The sequence below is a fragment of the Spermophilus citellus genome (genome assembly GCF_964194105.1).
Source record: "Spermophilus citellus genome assembly, chromosome: 3".
NCBI classification, from domain to species: Eukaryota; Metazoa; Chordata; class Mammalia; order Rodentia; family Sciuridae; genus Spermophilus; species Spermophilus citellus.
The window spans coordinates 32,094,940-32,110,197 of NC_138184.1; the positions used below are offsets into that span (position 1 = coordinate 32,094,940).

At 41.2% G+C, this 15,258-nt stretch overlaps 1 protein-coding gene across 1 annotated transcript in view; it reads right to left on the minus strand.

Moving 5' to 3' along the window:
- The window catches only part of TGFBR2 (transforming growth factor beta receptor 2), an 84,281-nt gene that overhangs the window by 36,704 nt on the left and 32,319 nt on the right, over positions 1–15,258 (minus strand). Inside the window, exons 2-3 of the mRNA XM_081285897.1 lie at positions 12,002–12,170; positions 7,289–7,479 (exon numbers count right to left, since the gene is read on the minus strand). Of these exons, the coding sequence (XP_081142023.1) occupies positions 7,289–7,479; positions 12,002–12,170 (360 nt within the window). The remainder of the gene's footprint in view (positions 1–7,288; positions 7,480–12,001; positions 12,171–15,258) is intronic.

Consider the following 15,258-nt stretch of genomic DNA (forward strand, 5'->3'; position numbering starts at 1 on the left):
TACAGAGGGCAATCCCACAGGTAAACAAACACAAACATGACTATAGAAACAAAAGACATTTACGAAGTCTGAAAAAATGTTCAATATCGCTAATCATCAAGGAAATGCAAATCAAAACCTCAATGACATATCACCTCACCCCAGTTAGAATGGCAATTAGCAAAAAGACAAAAACTAACAAATGCTGGCAAGGATGGATCAGGGGAACTCTCAAATACTGGCTGGTGGGAATATAAATTAGTCCAGCTATTATGCAAAACAACATGGAGATGGAGCTCAGTGGTACAGCACTTGCCTAGTATGTACATGGTCTTGGGTTTACTCTCTAGCATGGCAAGAAAAAAAAGGGGGGGGGCGGAGGAATAACAATATGTTTTGAACAACCAATAATAAAAAATTTTTTAAAAAGTTATCAGTTTTACATAAACTAGTACTACATATTTTTCCAAGAAGCTTCAATCAAATATGTATCTAAAGTTTCAGGTAACTGACTGTAAATAAAGACAAACGTACAAGAAAAAAAAATCGAAATAGAACTACCAGTTATATCCCCCAAAGTACTGAAATTAGTATGTCAAAGAGACATCTGCACCCATTTGTTGATAGCAGCACTATTCACAATAGCCAAGACATGGAATCAACCAAGGTGTCCACTGAAGGATGAACAGATAAGGAAAATGTGTTATCTATACACTTATGGTTAAGGAAAATGTGTTATCTATATACTTATGTTAAGGAAAACGTGTTATCTATACATAATGGAATACTATGCAACTAAAAAAGAATAAAATCCTGTCATTTGCAGTAACATGGATGGCACTGAAGGACATTGTATTCAGTGCAATAGGTCAGGCACAAAATGACAAATGCCAAGTCTTCTTACTTATGTGTGGAAACTAAAGTGTTGGTCTCATAGAAGTGGAAAATAGGAAGAATGGTTGCCCAGAAGGGAATAGAGAGAGTAGATGATTAACTGGAAGAGGGGTGCAATTAAATAGAACAGCTTCTTTCTAATGTTTCATGGCACAGCAGGGTAATTATATTTGTATAATAATTAATTGAATATTTCAAAATAGCTAGTAGAGAAGATTTTTCACAACACAAAGATGTGATAAATGTCTGTGGGGATATGCGAATTAGACATTGCACATTATGTACATGTGTTGAAATGTCACACTGTACCCCATAAATATGTACAATTACTATGCATAGATTCAAAATAAACATATTTTTTAAATGTTTACAGATAACAGGTCTCAGATGTACCCAGATCTACGCTAGAACAACACTTGTGGAGTACATAAAAAAGACCTGCACATCACAAAAGAGTCCTGGGACATAAGTAAACTGAGTAAAGAATACTTAGCTCATTTCAAAATGACCACATGTAAGGTCAAATTTATTCCTCTTCAGTGAGTTTGTAGCATGAAATTAACAAGAGTCACGTCTCTGGTTTCATCCTTCCTGGGCAAGTTCACAACAGTGCCTCTCCCATTTCAGTGTGCTAACAGAATACAAGGCCCTTGTCTTAGGGTCGATGATGATACTAAAGGCCCAGGAGGCCCTGAGGTTGAGGCTCCCCTTGACTCTGCAGCTGCTGGTCTGCAGGCCTTCTGAACAGCAAGGGTCACCACCAAGCTGGAAGAGGTGTGTCCTTTGGCATGAAGTGCTCCCCTGCCCAGGTTGCAACAAGGTAAGGCAGGAAACCTCTACTTTGTGCCAGCTGCAGTGCTGGGTGCTCCTGTGCATCATTTCCTTGAATCTACACAACCTCTGGATGCCATTATCAGCACTGGCTGGCCAGCAGGGGAGTGGACACTCAAAGAAAAGGCCACATGGCCCTGAGCTAACTTTCCGCTGAAATAAAGAAGAGGGGATGACTCCCTTTGGAAAGTAGAGAACTGCGATTACTCTAATCACTGATCTGAAAGGCACTTGTGAGTTGTTCCAGTTTTATTTAGCTGCTTCCTGCTGTGATTCTGAGTCAAAACAGGAACAACGTGCCTAATTTGTAATATTATCCAACAATGTCAGGGATGTGGTTAGCTTTGATTAGAAATCCTAGACTCAGCATGCTCCTCTTGCCTCTGTGAAGGCATGTGGAGAAAAAAGAGAAACTGGATGAGGCAGGGATTAAAACAAAGCAAACCCCTCCAAAATGCTGGTGCTGCGGTACCTTGGTGTCTGAATGCTCTGCTTGCAGGGCTTGGGCAAATCCAACCATAAACTTCAATGCTGAAATAGACCTAGGGCCTACACAGGCCCCTGGCTTCCTGCTTTCAGACAAGTCCCAAGTCCCTCCATAAAAAAGGACACAGATGACATTAACAGCTAAGGGACAATGACTGCTTACCCTGTGCCAGGTACTGCTGTAAGAACTTTCTATTAATATATTCAATTCTCACAGCAACACCTCTGGCCCCTTTCGAATGTCCATTCTATAGATAAGAGGACCGAGGCACAATTGTGGCATGTCACCGTATGAACAGCACAGCTAAGAAGCAATAGAATAGGCCCTAAATCCAGGATACTGCCTCCAGCTATCACTCCTGACCATTGCACTAGACTGTTTCTCTTTTACCTAAAATCACACAAACCATCTCCTTACCCAGAGTCCTTCAAATTAAGTGACTTTACCACACTGAAGAAATCACTTATGAAATGAATAAAACAATAATCGTATTTGACTCTGCAAAGTTCAGTGGGAGATCAATACCCACAATCGGTCTTTGCAAAGTGGCTGTGTCATTTGCAAGTAAACAGGGCAATTCTTTGCTCAGAATTTCTTTCCTCTTCCACATTCCTATGCAGGACTCCGGTTCTCCTGCCTAACAGGTGTTATCTGCTTGACAGCCATCAGCAGACCATTAGTAATGATCAATCCAGACACCTTCTCTTCTAATATGAATGTTATATTTTAGTGAGTATGGGGGTTGACTCCAAAGTCTTTTAGCAAGAGAGAATCTTCAGAGACCAGAAGGGAGAAGGGACTTTTAGCAGGGTAGTTGTGAAGAGCAGACCCCCCACCTGCTTTAGTGATTCTTCTTCTCCTGTCTCCTCTGAGCCATTGTAGAGAGGAACCACCAGGTACAGTACAAGTCCCCACTGGAGGATTGCAGTGGTAAAAGGTGGCATCTTGTTCCAAGAGAAAACCAGCAAGATCTCCTTAAACTCTTTTATTCTAGAACAATGGTTTGCAAACTCAAGAAAATGAACAAGACCTTTTTGTAATCTGTTCCTTCTACTTAAGTTTAGTATATGCAGCAGGTGAAGGAGAGCTACCGTGTGTGTGTGTGTGTGTGTGTGTGTGTGTGTGTGTGTGTGTTGTGTGTATTTGTTATTTGCTTGTTTTCCTAGACCCAGCTTAGGTGTCTAGAGGCAGAGGACCACAACAACATCTTGTCATGGGAGGCTGGGGTGTACCCCTGGTGCCCATTCTTCAGAAGATTTAAGTCATGGCTCCTTGGTTAAGTATTTTAATTGGAAGTCAGAAAATACAGGAAGGAAGCAAAATACATTTTAAAAATAAGAACAAAAATCCCAGTGGTAACTGTAAAAGGGCATGAGGAAATTTACTATATTGTGAGTCACAGAAATGTTCCCTATCTTGATTGTGGCAGCAGTTACACAGCTGCATACATTTACCGCAGTTCAGCAACTCCACTTTCTGAAAGGGTGAATTTTATGTTATGCAAATTATATACCAATGAATTTGACTTTTAAAAACATCTCAATGATATGCTTTGCCACATTCAGGATTTATCCATAATTCCATGCAGAAAAATTTCACTGGAAGAATGGATGATCAACTACTAACAATGGCTCCCAGGCAACAGGAGATCAGGGGATGAACCCAAAGGAAGGCTTGCTTTGCCTTTCCATATCCTATTTGGTAGCATTTGATTTTTTTTTTTTTTGTCATGTAAATGTATTATCTGACTAGAAAACAGAGAAAAAGATAAAGAGAGATAAAGGAAGGAAGAGAGAGGAGGGGAGGAAATGGAGGAAAGAAGAAAAACTCTCATAGGCTTTAGTGCCACCCATAGCCACCTTAGCTTAGCTACCCCGTAGCTACCTGATCCTGGACAAAGTGTTAAACATTTTAAGCTGTGTTTTCTCCTTCCTAAGTGCCTACCTCCGTGGGAGGCGAGAAGGTACAATAAGGTCGAGTCCTGGGAAGGCTTCTACCCCACACAGTAAAAGGATGTTTTCTCTGAGTAGTAGCTATCATTAAAAGCAGCAACAAAAATTAAAATCTACATTTAAGAAGAAATTATTGGTGCTTAACTATTTTCCCTTACATATTTAAGAAAATAAGTAAGGTCAGTTGCCTCTCGGTATCCATGAGGAATTGGTTCCAGGACCCCTGTGGATACCCAAATCCTCCAATGCTCAGGTCTCTCATATAAAATAGTTTAGAATTTGCATTTAACCTACACACATCCTTCCATATTTTCATCAGCTCTGGATTACTAGAATATCTAACAGGAGTTACGTTGTTGTGCTCTATTATTTAGGGAACAATGACAAGAAAAATATGTCTGTGTATATTAAGGATGCACACAATATATATTTTTTTAACATTATCAGCCCATGGTTGGTTGACTCCAAGTCTGTAAGACCCACAGAGACAGAATTCTGACTCTAATTTTTGTTCTATGGCCACAGATCCAAAATCAGGCAACAAGCACAAAGTACTAAACTGCCAATAACACAGTGCGATGTACTCCATAGCTTCTGTGTTTATCACCTTGTTCCACGTGGAATGGAGAAATAAAAATTGCTTGTGGAGTTTTCACTTCTCCGTGATGTATAAAGAAATGGCAGTGGTAACAAGAGGAGAGATGGTGCTCCTGATACTTGGTCTTTTAGGCAGGGGGAGATATATACCAACACAGAGAAGAGAGATGTTTACAAAGCATCTCCACCCCACCCCCACCCAGAGCACTGCAGACTCTGAAATCACCCAGACATCTGAGTCACCTGCTGTTAGGGCTCTTGTGGGTCCTACAATGCGAAATTGACTTTATGCTGATTCTCTCACCTCAAAAGGAAAGAAAGATCAGTCTGATAATGAATAAGAAGGAAAATATGAACGAATGCCTATGATCCTTATCTGAGTTGAATGAAATACACTGAAAACTACAGTCACTGCTATCCAAAGGGCTTATTATAAAATACATATCCATCTTACAGGACATTTATCAACTTTTGTCCTTCTGGATGAAATAAACTCTCCCACTGTGAACATGCCAATATGCAGAAGGAGAGAGAAATTTTTTAGATGGCAATAAACTTGCCTGAATTTCCTAGGCTTGGCCTGGCTTTCTTTCAAAAGGAAGTGGACACATCAAGCCAGGATAGTGTGATTGTCATCTGTTCACCTCTTCCCTCATGACTCAAATCACATAGAAACAGAAGAAAAATTATAAGATGAGAAAACAGGTAGGAGGAGTGATTTGGGTGAATGTTGTGCTGATAAGATGATTATTCCAGTTTTAGGGCACTGAGTCATTGACATAGGTGGATAGCCAAACAGAAAGAGAGGGACACTGCAACAGGCAAAAGACACACAAAAAGAAAGAGCTGGACATGCAGAGCTGCTGGGTTCCACACACGAAGCATGAGAATATGTCTTTCTCCAAGTCAGGTGGCGTGTACTTTCCAAAAACCAATGTTTATAATTGAATCAAGCCTATTTTCATCTAAACTAACATTTCCACTATGAATCTACTTCCTAAAATCAAGAGAATATTATTTTCACTATCAGGGGGACAAAAGTAAAAGACTTATTAATGTCCAGGGCTGGAGAGGGTGCATAGAAATCCACATGCTCAAATATCTCTTTTGGGAAAGAATAATTTGACAGCAGTTATCTATATTTTAAAATGTGCATACATGGGCTGGGGATGTGGCTCAAGCGGTAGCGCGCTCGCCTGGCATGCGTGCAGCCCGGGTTCGATCCTCAGCACCACATACCAACAAAGATGTTGTGTCCGCCGAGAACTAAAAAATAAATATTAAAAATTCTCTCTCTCTCTCTCCTCTCTCACTCTCTCTTTAAAAAAAATAAAATAAAATGTGCATACATTCTGATCCTGAAATTTCACATCTAACAAGCTGTTTTATCAAATTATTAGCACAAATGTACAAGTTTTTTTTTCTTTTTACAAAGATACTTGATGCAACATTAAACAGAAAACCGGAGATACCTAAACCATCTTCCAAAAGGGGAATGGTTAGGTTGGTCACAGAAGATGACCACAAATTATGGAATTCTAGATAACAATTAGAAGATATGAAGTATATTTATATGTACTGCTTTGTCTAGAAGGGAGCGTGAAGGTGGTTGATTAAAAAAATGTAAATTTTTTTAATCACATATTTGAACTAAAGATAGTTAAAATGGATGGACAGATGGATGAACTGATGGAAGGATGGAGAGATGGATGAATGGACGGAAGTAGGGAAGAAGGGAAAGAGGGTGTAGGAAGAGACAGGAAAGAAGGAGAGCCAATAGGAATTAATAATAGAGATGTTTGCATCCAGCAAACTGTCAATATAGATTAACTGTTGGTTTGGAAGTGAGGGGGATGAGGAAAATGTGCTTTGATCTTTAATTGTCACACACTGTTGGATTGTTTGGATTTTAGATAAGAAACATATACTGTATTTGTAATGAAAAAATATTGAACTTTCTTTTAAGTTCAGGGGCTAGTTTGTGTTCTTTTCAAGTTGAGTGAATGCTGAACTTCAAAGATGGAGGCTTATGTCTAGACTCTCCCTGGCTTCTTGGGCAAAACTTTGAGTCATTATTTTCCCACTGTATTCCAGTTCTTCTGTTAAATGGGACCAATGACAAGACCTGTTAGACAAATCCCAGGGCTGGCACATTAAAGGCTTCAGTCAATTCAAAGAAACCCTCTCCCAACACCACTACTGCCAAGTATCCAATACCGCTCTTCAAATCTCTAGAATGGTAGTTCTCAGATTTTTTCTAAAACAGAGTGTCTAACTCGGTAGTCTGGGGTGGCACCTTAGAATCGGCATTTCAGACAAATTCCCAGTTGACGCTACTGCTGCTGCTGTGGTTCCAGGGAGCACACATTGAGAACTACTGAACTGGATGAAGGAAATTATCTGCCAAAGACAAACGATCACGTGGACCTTCAAAAGCAGCTCCCACCCGATAAATGGGTTCATGATCCATTTGGCACAAACCCACTCTCCAGCATCAGCCTCAGGGATTCAAGGAGCCCATGCAGAGCCTCAAGAGAAGAAAACTCACCTTCTGAGAAGATGATGTGGTCGTTGCACTCATCAGAGCTACAGGAGCACATGAAGAAAGTCTCGCCAAGCACTTTTTTTTCCTTCATAATACACTTTGGAGAAGCAGCATCTTCCAGAATGAATCCATGGTAGGTGAGCTTGGGGTCGTGGCAAACCGTCTCTAGTGTTATGTTCTCATCATTCTTCCTCCTGGTGTGTAGCAGTTTGTTGGATAGGAGTGGAGAGAGAGAATGAATGAATGAATGAATGAATGAACGAACGAACATGGTCTCTGGACAGAAAAGCAATCTGGTCTTTACAATGGCCGCTGGTTCCTGTTCTCTACCATTAGTAGGCTCTCCCTTAATCTCCTTTATTTATTCCATTCTTGCCTGTTTTTTCCTTGCTTATGCTCAGAACCCACTTATGAGTATAAACATGACGGCTTCCTTAGGGACTGTCTTGCCGGAGAATATTACACATTAATTCCCAATTGAATCATTAAAGGGGAAGGCACAGGAAAGCATACAATTCCTTAGGTATACTCAGGATAATTTTAAACCTTCCACCCAGAGTGTACTGCAGGGTTCCCATCACACCCCTAGTTCATGTGACAGAATCAGGGCCTGTCCAGCTATATGGTTTTCAGAAAGGATGCCAGGAACGTGGTGGTAGATTCTCTTTTTTCTTTGCTGGGCCACAGGGCACACTCTGTGTGAGAGGCACAGTCCATGTCAGCAGCTGGTTCTGCCAACAAAAAGAAAAAAAAAAACAGCGCAGATGAAGAATTGTAGCTTCCAGAATTACAGAAAGGAGGAGGAGAGGAAGAAAAATTAATTAAAACACATGGGAAAGATTTGCGGGTTGTTCTTCATCCACAGTGCAGTGCGATATTTTATGTTGTCATAAACGAATTATTTCTATGTTTAGAATCCCTTTGAACCACATATTTGCAGACTACTTCAGCGCAGGGCTCAGAGAATCTCTTATTTTGCACTTTTCTTGGGCTCTTGGAAATGCTCGGTTGTCTCTGTGTGTACCTTTACGTTTAAAAACGACACAATTAATGAAAATTGCAGACCTCAAAATAAAACTTCAGCATCCCTGGAAAAGGACATCACCTCTCTAGCACTTTCTCTGCTTCCTTCAGGAATGCACCATCTTGGGAGACCTCAGTCCAACAGAAAGGATGTCTCAGCCCGTTTCGGATGCAAAATAACTATTCTCTTGAATAATAGTCTATATGTATAAAAGGAGCCTGAGGAAGAGCCAGGTATCCTTAAATGATCACATAGGTCCAGTCTGTTTGCCAGTGTAGCCTTCCATGAGAAGACTTCTGAGTGCATGTAGGAGTTGACACATGGGTGATGAATGGGTGTGTATGTTAACACCCCCCCATCTCTCCACCCACCATCTCTCCACCCCGCCCCACACACAGTACTCTCAGAAAGGAAAATGGAAGGCAGATGAGAAGCAACAGGCAGCTAATACAGAGAGGTGGGGCCTTTCCCCTGAAGGAAACAGCACTTTGACAGAGCCACCTTCTTGGTTCCCACTTCAAGGACACTAAAGGTCAGTAAGTCAGCAGGGAGATCAGAAGAGTAGGAATGTGGTGAAGCCAGAGCACCCCAACCAGGCACGGAAGTGGTGTTGACGTCCATGCAGCCCAGAGCTGACTCCCGCAGAGCACAAGTGCCCTTTGCAAAAGAGCTCAAGGGTTCTGGAACTAACTCTCCAGTGAGACCGCAGGGAGCAACCCCTTGCTAGGTAGATCCCTATTATTACAAGAAGAGGGATAATCAAAGTCCTTACTCAAGGCTGGCTATCAGGGAACTAAAAGAAACTAAATAAAACTTGGCAAGATCACACCACAAATAATTTACATTAAAAAAAAAAAAAAAAAACCTCCCCATCCTGAATCTCCAAGCTGTTGGGAAGTCTTTGCAAAAGTTGTGGGCAAAAGCATCTGCCCTGCCCCCACCATTTTATGTGTATATGTGGTGTAAGTTGTTTTTGTTTGTTTGGTAATAAAATGAAAGCAGGCTGAATCCTCTAAACTTCTAAAGAAAAGCATAGTGACTCTTCTTCCTGAAGTTTCTAGAAGTGGAGGAAGAGCTTGTGAGCCAAGAAATAAAGCTTCTCTATAATCACTGTGCAGCTTTTTTAGAGTTTCTGGTTTTCCACCTTCTTGCTGCTGAGCGAGCTAAGATCGTAGAGAGAAAACAATTACAGAGCTTGGGTCTGAGTAAAGTCCTCAACTGATATCTCACCTATCTGTGAAATAGTGCTCTCTGCCAACAGAACTAAGTTTGAAAAACATCTTTGGAGAGAACTCAGCACAGGAAGGGAAAACTCAGTAATAACTCTATGTACAGATTTCTTTTTTTGTCTTGCAATATTTGCTCTGAGACACTGAACAGGCTACCAATATCTACTGAAAGAAGAATCCCTATAATAAAATTTTGGTTCCAAAATATTTCCATACCTGGGAAAAGCTTAAGCATTTCACATGCAATGGCTATATAACCAATATTAGTCAAATGAATGAATCAAAGAATGAATGAAAACCATCATCAAAACCTATGAATGCATTGGAACCTTCTCCATGGTAGAAGTCTTTCTGTTTCCACTCTTGGCTATTTTTAAAATTGTCTCCTGTCTAGTTTGGGTTTCCTGGAAATAGACATTGAGGCTATGAGATTTCTGTGTAGGAGGTTTTTGGAGATGCACTGGTAACACACTGAAGGAAGCAGTAATCACAGAGGGAGAAGTTCAACTGCAATGCAGGTTGCAACAGAGGCCTCAGCTGATGCTCCAGAAGCTCTGAAGCCAGAATAACTCTTAAAGTTGACCCAATGGAGGCAAAATGGCCAGAAATTTGAACCTCTGCATCACCAGCCCATGAGCTGGCTGCCTATGAGTGAGGTCCCATATGAATAGAGCAGCTCCTGTCAGTGGAGAAGAAGTCCCTGGAGGGATTCTCCCAGACAGGGAGGTGCCCCACAGCACCCACTGTATCTCCCTTTCTCATTATCCACACACCAACTCCGTAAAAGTATTTGCCTTTGTCAAGACATGTAAAAATAATGTTCACTATATTTACTCTTTGTAGCTGGGACACCAAAAAGAGGGGGGTGGGGTTTCCTCTCCCCTACATATCATTTTTGAGACAAGCAAAGCCTCTCTTTGGAAGGGACTTGATTTGAATTCAATCATCTGGACTTGTATTATGGATCAGGAAAAAAAAAATCTTAATTAAAAGAGCCTGTTCTGAGAAGCAGAAGGAAGCTCTCATAAGCACAGCAGATCCCCTAAGTAAAGACAAGCAGTGGGTAACAGAACCCCAAAGGAAGCAGGGAGGCCCTCCAGTCTGGGTGCCAATCTTCTCTCTTTAGGTCATCCAGGTTCATTGACCTCCAGAGAAGGAAGCCTGTTCGGATGTTGGGAAACTCTGGTTATGAAAATACTTAAACTCACACTGAGCAGAAGTCTTTCCTCTCATCAGTGTCAGGGATCCTCCTCTTCCCTCCACAATCATGCAGAATGAGTTTATTGTATTCTCCACCAAAAGCTTTTCAGTTGCTCTCAGTAGAAGCTATGTCCTCTTTCTACTGCACCAGCCGTGTCTAACTGCAAGGGCCATCCTCAGGTAGCATGCTTCCTAAACCTCAAATCACACTGGGCCCTTTCCTCAGAACATGCTCTTTGTCAAAATCCCTTCTTCAAAAGCATTGCCCCAAACTAGGTGAAGCTGGCAGGTACAGCAGACTGTCACCACAGGCCTTTGCTCTTAACATTCCTTTAGTTCTTAAGAAACCAGCTCATCCCCTGGTATGAACGGAAATTTGAAAGGTTTCCAGATCTATCATCCAAGCAAATCTGTGGCTGGAGAAAGTCTCAAAGGACTCATTCCCCCAAAAAGGAAAGAGATATTTGGGTTCATGTTCTTTGCTAACCAGCCAGGAGTCCATCTAAACTACTTTAAGAAAATAACCAAGAAATTCACAACATCAGGTCAAGTCTGCAAAATGTTAAAAAATGTGTAAATCCATTTTTATAAAATTGGGACTCTCTGAATGATCATCGGGTGTTTATGGTTTGCTCGTGTTCTTGATCCACAACCATGAATTAATAAAATAATTCATGGGTACTCATTGCATGGGTTTGAAGAAATATTTGAGATGTTTGTATGTGGGAGGAAGGGGAGGTAGAGGAAATGAGAGTGAGGGAAAGAGAGAGGATGAAGATTCTCATCCAAGAGAAGCTGTCCTGCCCAATGATTGGTATTACTGGGGCTTCAGACAGAGCAATGGGCTGTTTTTCTGGCTTCCATAGTAGCTTTCTGGCAGTTATTTCCCTTTTCCAACAGCCAATGCTTCACCTCCTTTCCTTCCCCAATGCAGGACTGAGATGGCCTCAGAAGAACAAAGCTCCTGGGGTCACTATTGGGTACTGAGTCCGAGGAGTCAGTTAAAACTCTGTTTAGTGGTAAATCAAGGAGGCATTTTCTAATTTATGATAAATACGAAAGGTCATCTTATTTACTCAATTGCATGTTTACTTGAAAATAGATAGAATATCCCTGGAGTTATAAATAATTGGAAGACATTGGGTCTAAATGAAAAGAAAAGAAGATAGGGGTGTATACTTTGGGGCCAACTCTAAGGACCACAACCACAGGTGACTGGTAAAGAGAGGAAAGGAAAAAAGGGTTTCTTAAAAGCTCCCTTACCACACGGCCACACAGACTTCGTGTGGCTTCTCACAGATGGATGTGATGCTGCAGTTGCTCATGCAGGATTTCTGGTTGTCACAGGTGGAAGATCTCACGTCACAAAATTTGCACAGCTGTGGAAGCTTGACTGCACCGTTGTTTTCAGTGACCATCATGTCATTGTTAACTACAGGGAGGGAAAGAGACAGTAGATAATTATCCAACTGTAGGCAGCTTGCCAATGGGTTCCTGAAGATGTTATGCAATTTCAAATGAACTCAATGTCATGAGAATGAATAAGGAGAAGGACAAAATAATTCCTTCACATCAGATTAGAATGCTCTCATGAATGCAATCTGTAATGGAAGGCATTGCATGGTGGTGGTGGTGGTGGTGGTGGTGGTGGTGGTGGTGGTGGTGGTGGTGAAGAACAGTAGCTTCTTGCTTTTAGCAGCGATTATCATAAGGCATTTTTTTAATACCAAAACCTTATCATTCAATAAAGAAACAGACCAGCCCTCTGCATTGCAGAGGATGCTGGGAGAAACACACACACACAAAGAATGTACCCTTAAGAAAATTATAGTTTAGCTGGGTGAATAGACAAGGAGACAGTTCAGGGCAGGACAACCCGAAATAGAAGGAGACACAAAGAATGCGGGAACCAGAGAAAAGGTCACAACCAAGCAGTGTCATGAAGTACAGAAGGGAGAGAGCCAAGTGAAAGGGGAGAATCTCTGTGGGGGCACAAGACCTTGCTGCCATTTTCTTGGTCTGCACTTGAAAGGGCTAGAGGAGCCCACTGTCAGAAGATGGGTTCTCCTGAGCTCTGACTTCCACTCATTGCCCTGAGGTGACTCACCACCACTTACTAAGTGTCTCCCAGACACAGTCCCCAGCAGGGGTGAGGCAATGGGGTCCTGAAGGCAAATGAGAGCTGATTCCAGCTCAAAGCCCTATGCCCCTTCCCACTCCTCCACACCAATTCCCTGCTCCTCACATGTCACCTGCAAGGTCATTCAACCTCCTTTGGGACAGAAACCACAATTACTCCTCCTCAGGCGTTTCACTTTCTATTACCTTTGTCTGACTTCTTGTCACCTTTACGGTCTCTGATTAAAGGTCACCCTTCATCCTAAAACTACTGCAAGTAACTATAACAGGATTCTGTTTTTATCACCCACACAAACGAAGTGGGTCACATACTTGTTGACAAACTAGATATTTGAAACTTGGTCTACCTTGTTTAGGACTAAATCTCCAGTGCCCTGAAGAGCACCTGCCATTGTAGAAGGAACCCCAAAATAATTACTGAATAAATGAGTGAAAACATGAATCACGAGGAGTTCACATTTGGTCCTCTGTAGCAAATGGGACAGGATACAGAACTTGTTCACTCAGCTTGGGGAGGACTGATTATAAACATAATATTTATTCAAATTTCTCAATAAAATATTGAAGATTACTTTTTTTTTTTGCAATGCACATGCATGCCAAGAGGCCCTAAGAAAGGTACAACACTCCATTCCCCATCTTTTTTCCTCAATAAGATCCATTTCCATTGTTGATGGTAGTTAAAAACACATAGTTAGAAAAGCCAAATGAAGTAACTCAAGGCTGCTAGGTTGGACCAACAAACAGGCATCAGCATACTCTCTGCCAGACTAAGAAAGATTAGATCACAAATTGCACTAGGAATCCTTGGCCCTTAGGAATCTGGGAGGTATTTCTCCAAGGAATCCCCCCTTGGAAGGCCTGAGCAGAACCTGATGTGTCCTCCTTGTTTTAAGTCTGCTTTTACCTAGAGAGGAACAGTTTCCATGCCTTCCCACAGTCACCTTCTGTCTTGTGACATTTAGATTTCTGTCAATACCTTGCCCTGCTACCCTCTTTGTTGCTTGGGCACAGCACCTGTTTCCTGGGTCTCTAAAAATATAGACATGTATGTATTTAAGATTTGCTTTCTTGTGGCAGCAGTAAATATAGAAGAAAAAAACAAACCCGTTCATCCCTTTCAGGCCTCAAGTTCATTTCAGGAAGTGTATTTTTAGGTAACAAACTATTTTGAAATTCTTGATGTCTCCCAGACCAAGAGCTCTATGCTTAGCTAAAAATACAGACAGAAATGCTCTCTGAACCTTGTGTTAAATTTGGAACCAACACAACAATGAATAAATATATATATATATATATATATATATATATATATATATATATATATATATAATTTTTTCTATAATGTTTATATTTGGAATCATTTGTGAGATAACTTATTTAACTCTTTAGTTTTTCCTACAAGACACTGCCAAAATAAAACAAAGATGTTTTCTATAGTTGATGTGTGTGTGTGTGTGTGTGTGTGTGTGTGTGTGTGTGAGAGAAGAGTATGTTTGAGACAAATATCTATTTGTTCATTAGGAAACTAATGATGTTTTTTAAATATAAAAATCAAATCTCTTTGACATGGAATTCGGCCTTTCAGCACTGTAGGATTTTAGCCTAGATTAGTGGTTAGCCTAGATTAGTGGTTATCAACTCTGGGGGTGGGTTGGAATCAGTCAGCTGGGGGACTTGATGAGTTGTGAAGCCTGCGTCCACTTTCAAGTATGCTGATTTAATTATTCAGGAGGGGGCACCTGGGCATCGGGGATTTTTAGAAGCTGTCCAGGTAATTCTAGTGTACCTACAATGTAGAGAACCATGACCAAAAATTAACTGGAAGAAATTTTTTTAAAAAAGCACAAAACAAAACAACATCTCCCCTGCAAAAACTCACATAGAACTTATTTGACAGTGAAGAAATAGCTTCTCAAAGAAGTTGGAGGAAGTTTCCTTGCGAGAAGCCTACATCTAAAGAGATGCGCTTGGCTCATTTACACTTCAGATGGAAAGGAATCCTTTTCTGGGTTGGCCAGTCCTCTTACAGCAAAAGCCCAGAAGTGTGAGAGAAGTGACAGGAGTCAGGAGGGATAAGGTAGAGAGAAAAACAGATGAGACTGGTGCTGGGAACAGCCGTGGCTGCCACACACGTGTTGACAAGCCTAAGTGGTTTAGGTCTGATGCCTGCAAAACACAATCATCAGGCAAGAGACAAAAAAAAAAAAAAAAAAAAAAAAAGACTGTCATACACCTAACTAAATAAAGGAAGGGAAAGAAAGAAAGGGCACAAATTTGCACAACTCAGTAGGATCCACTTTACAGTGCAGTCTCTGCAAACGGGGCAGTGCAGGCAAAGCCTCCCTGTGGAATTATGGGGAAACGGGAACAGCCAACTT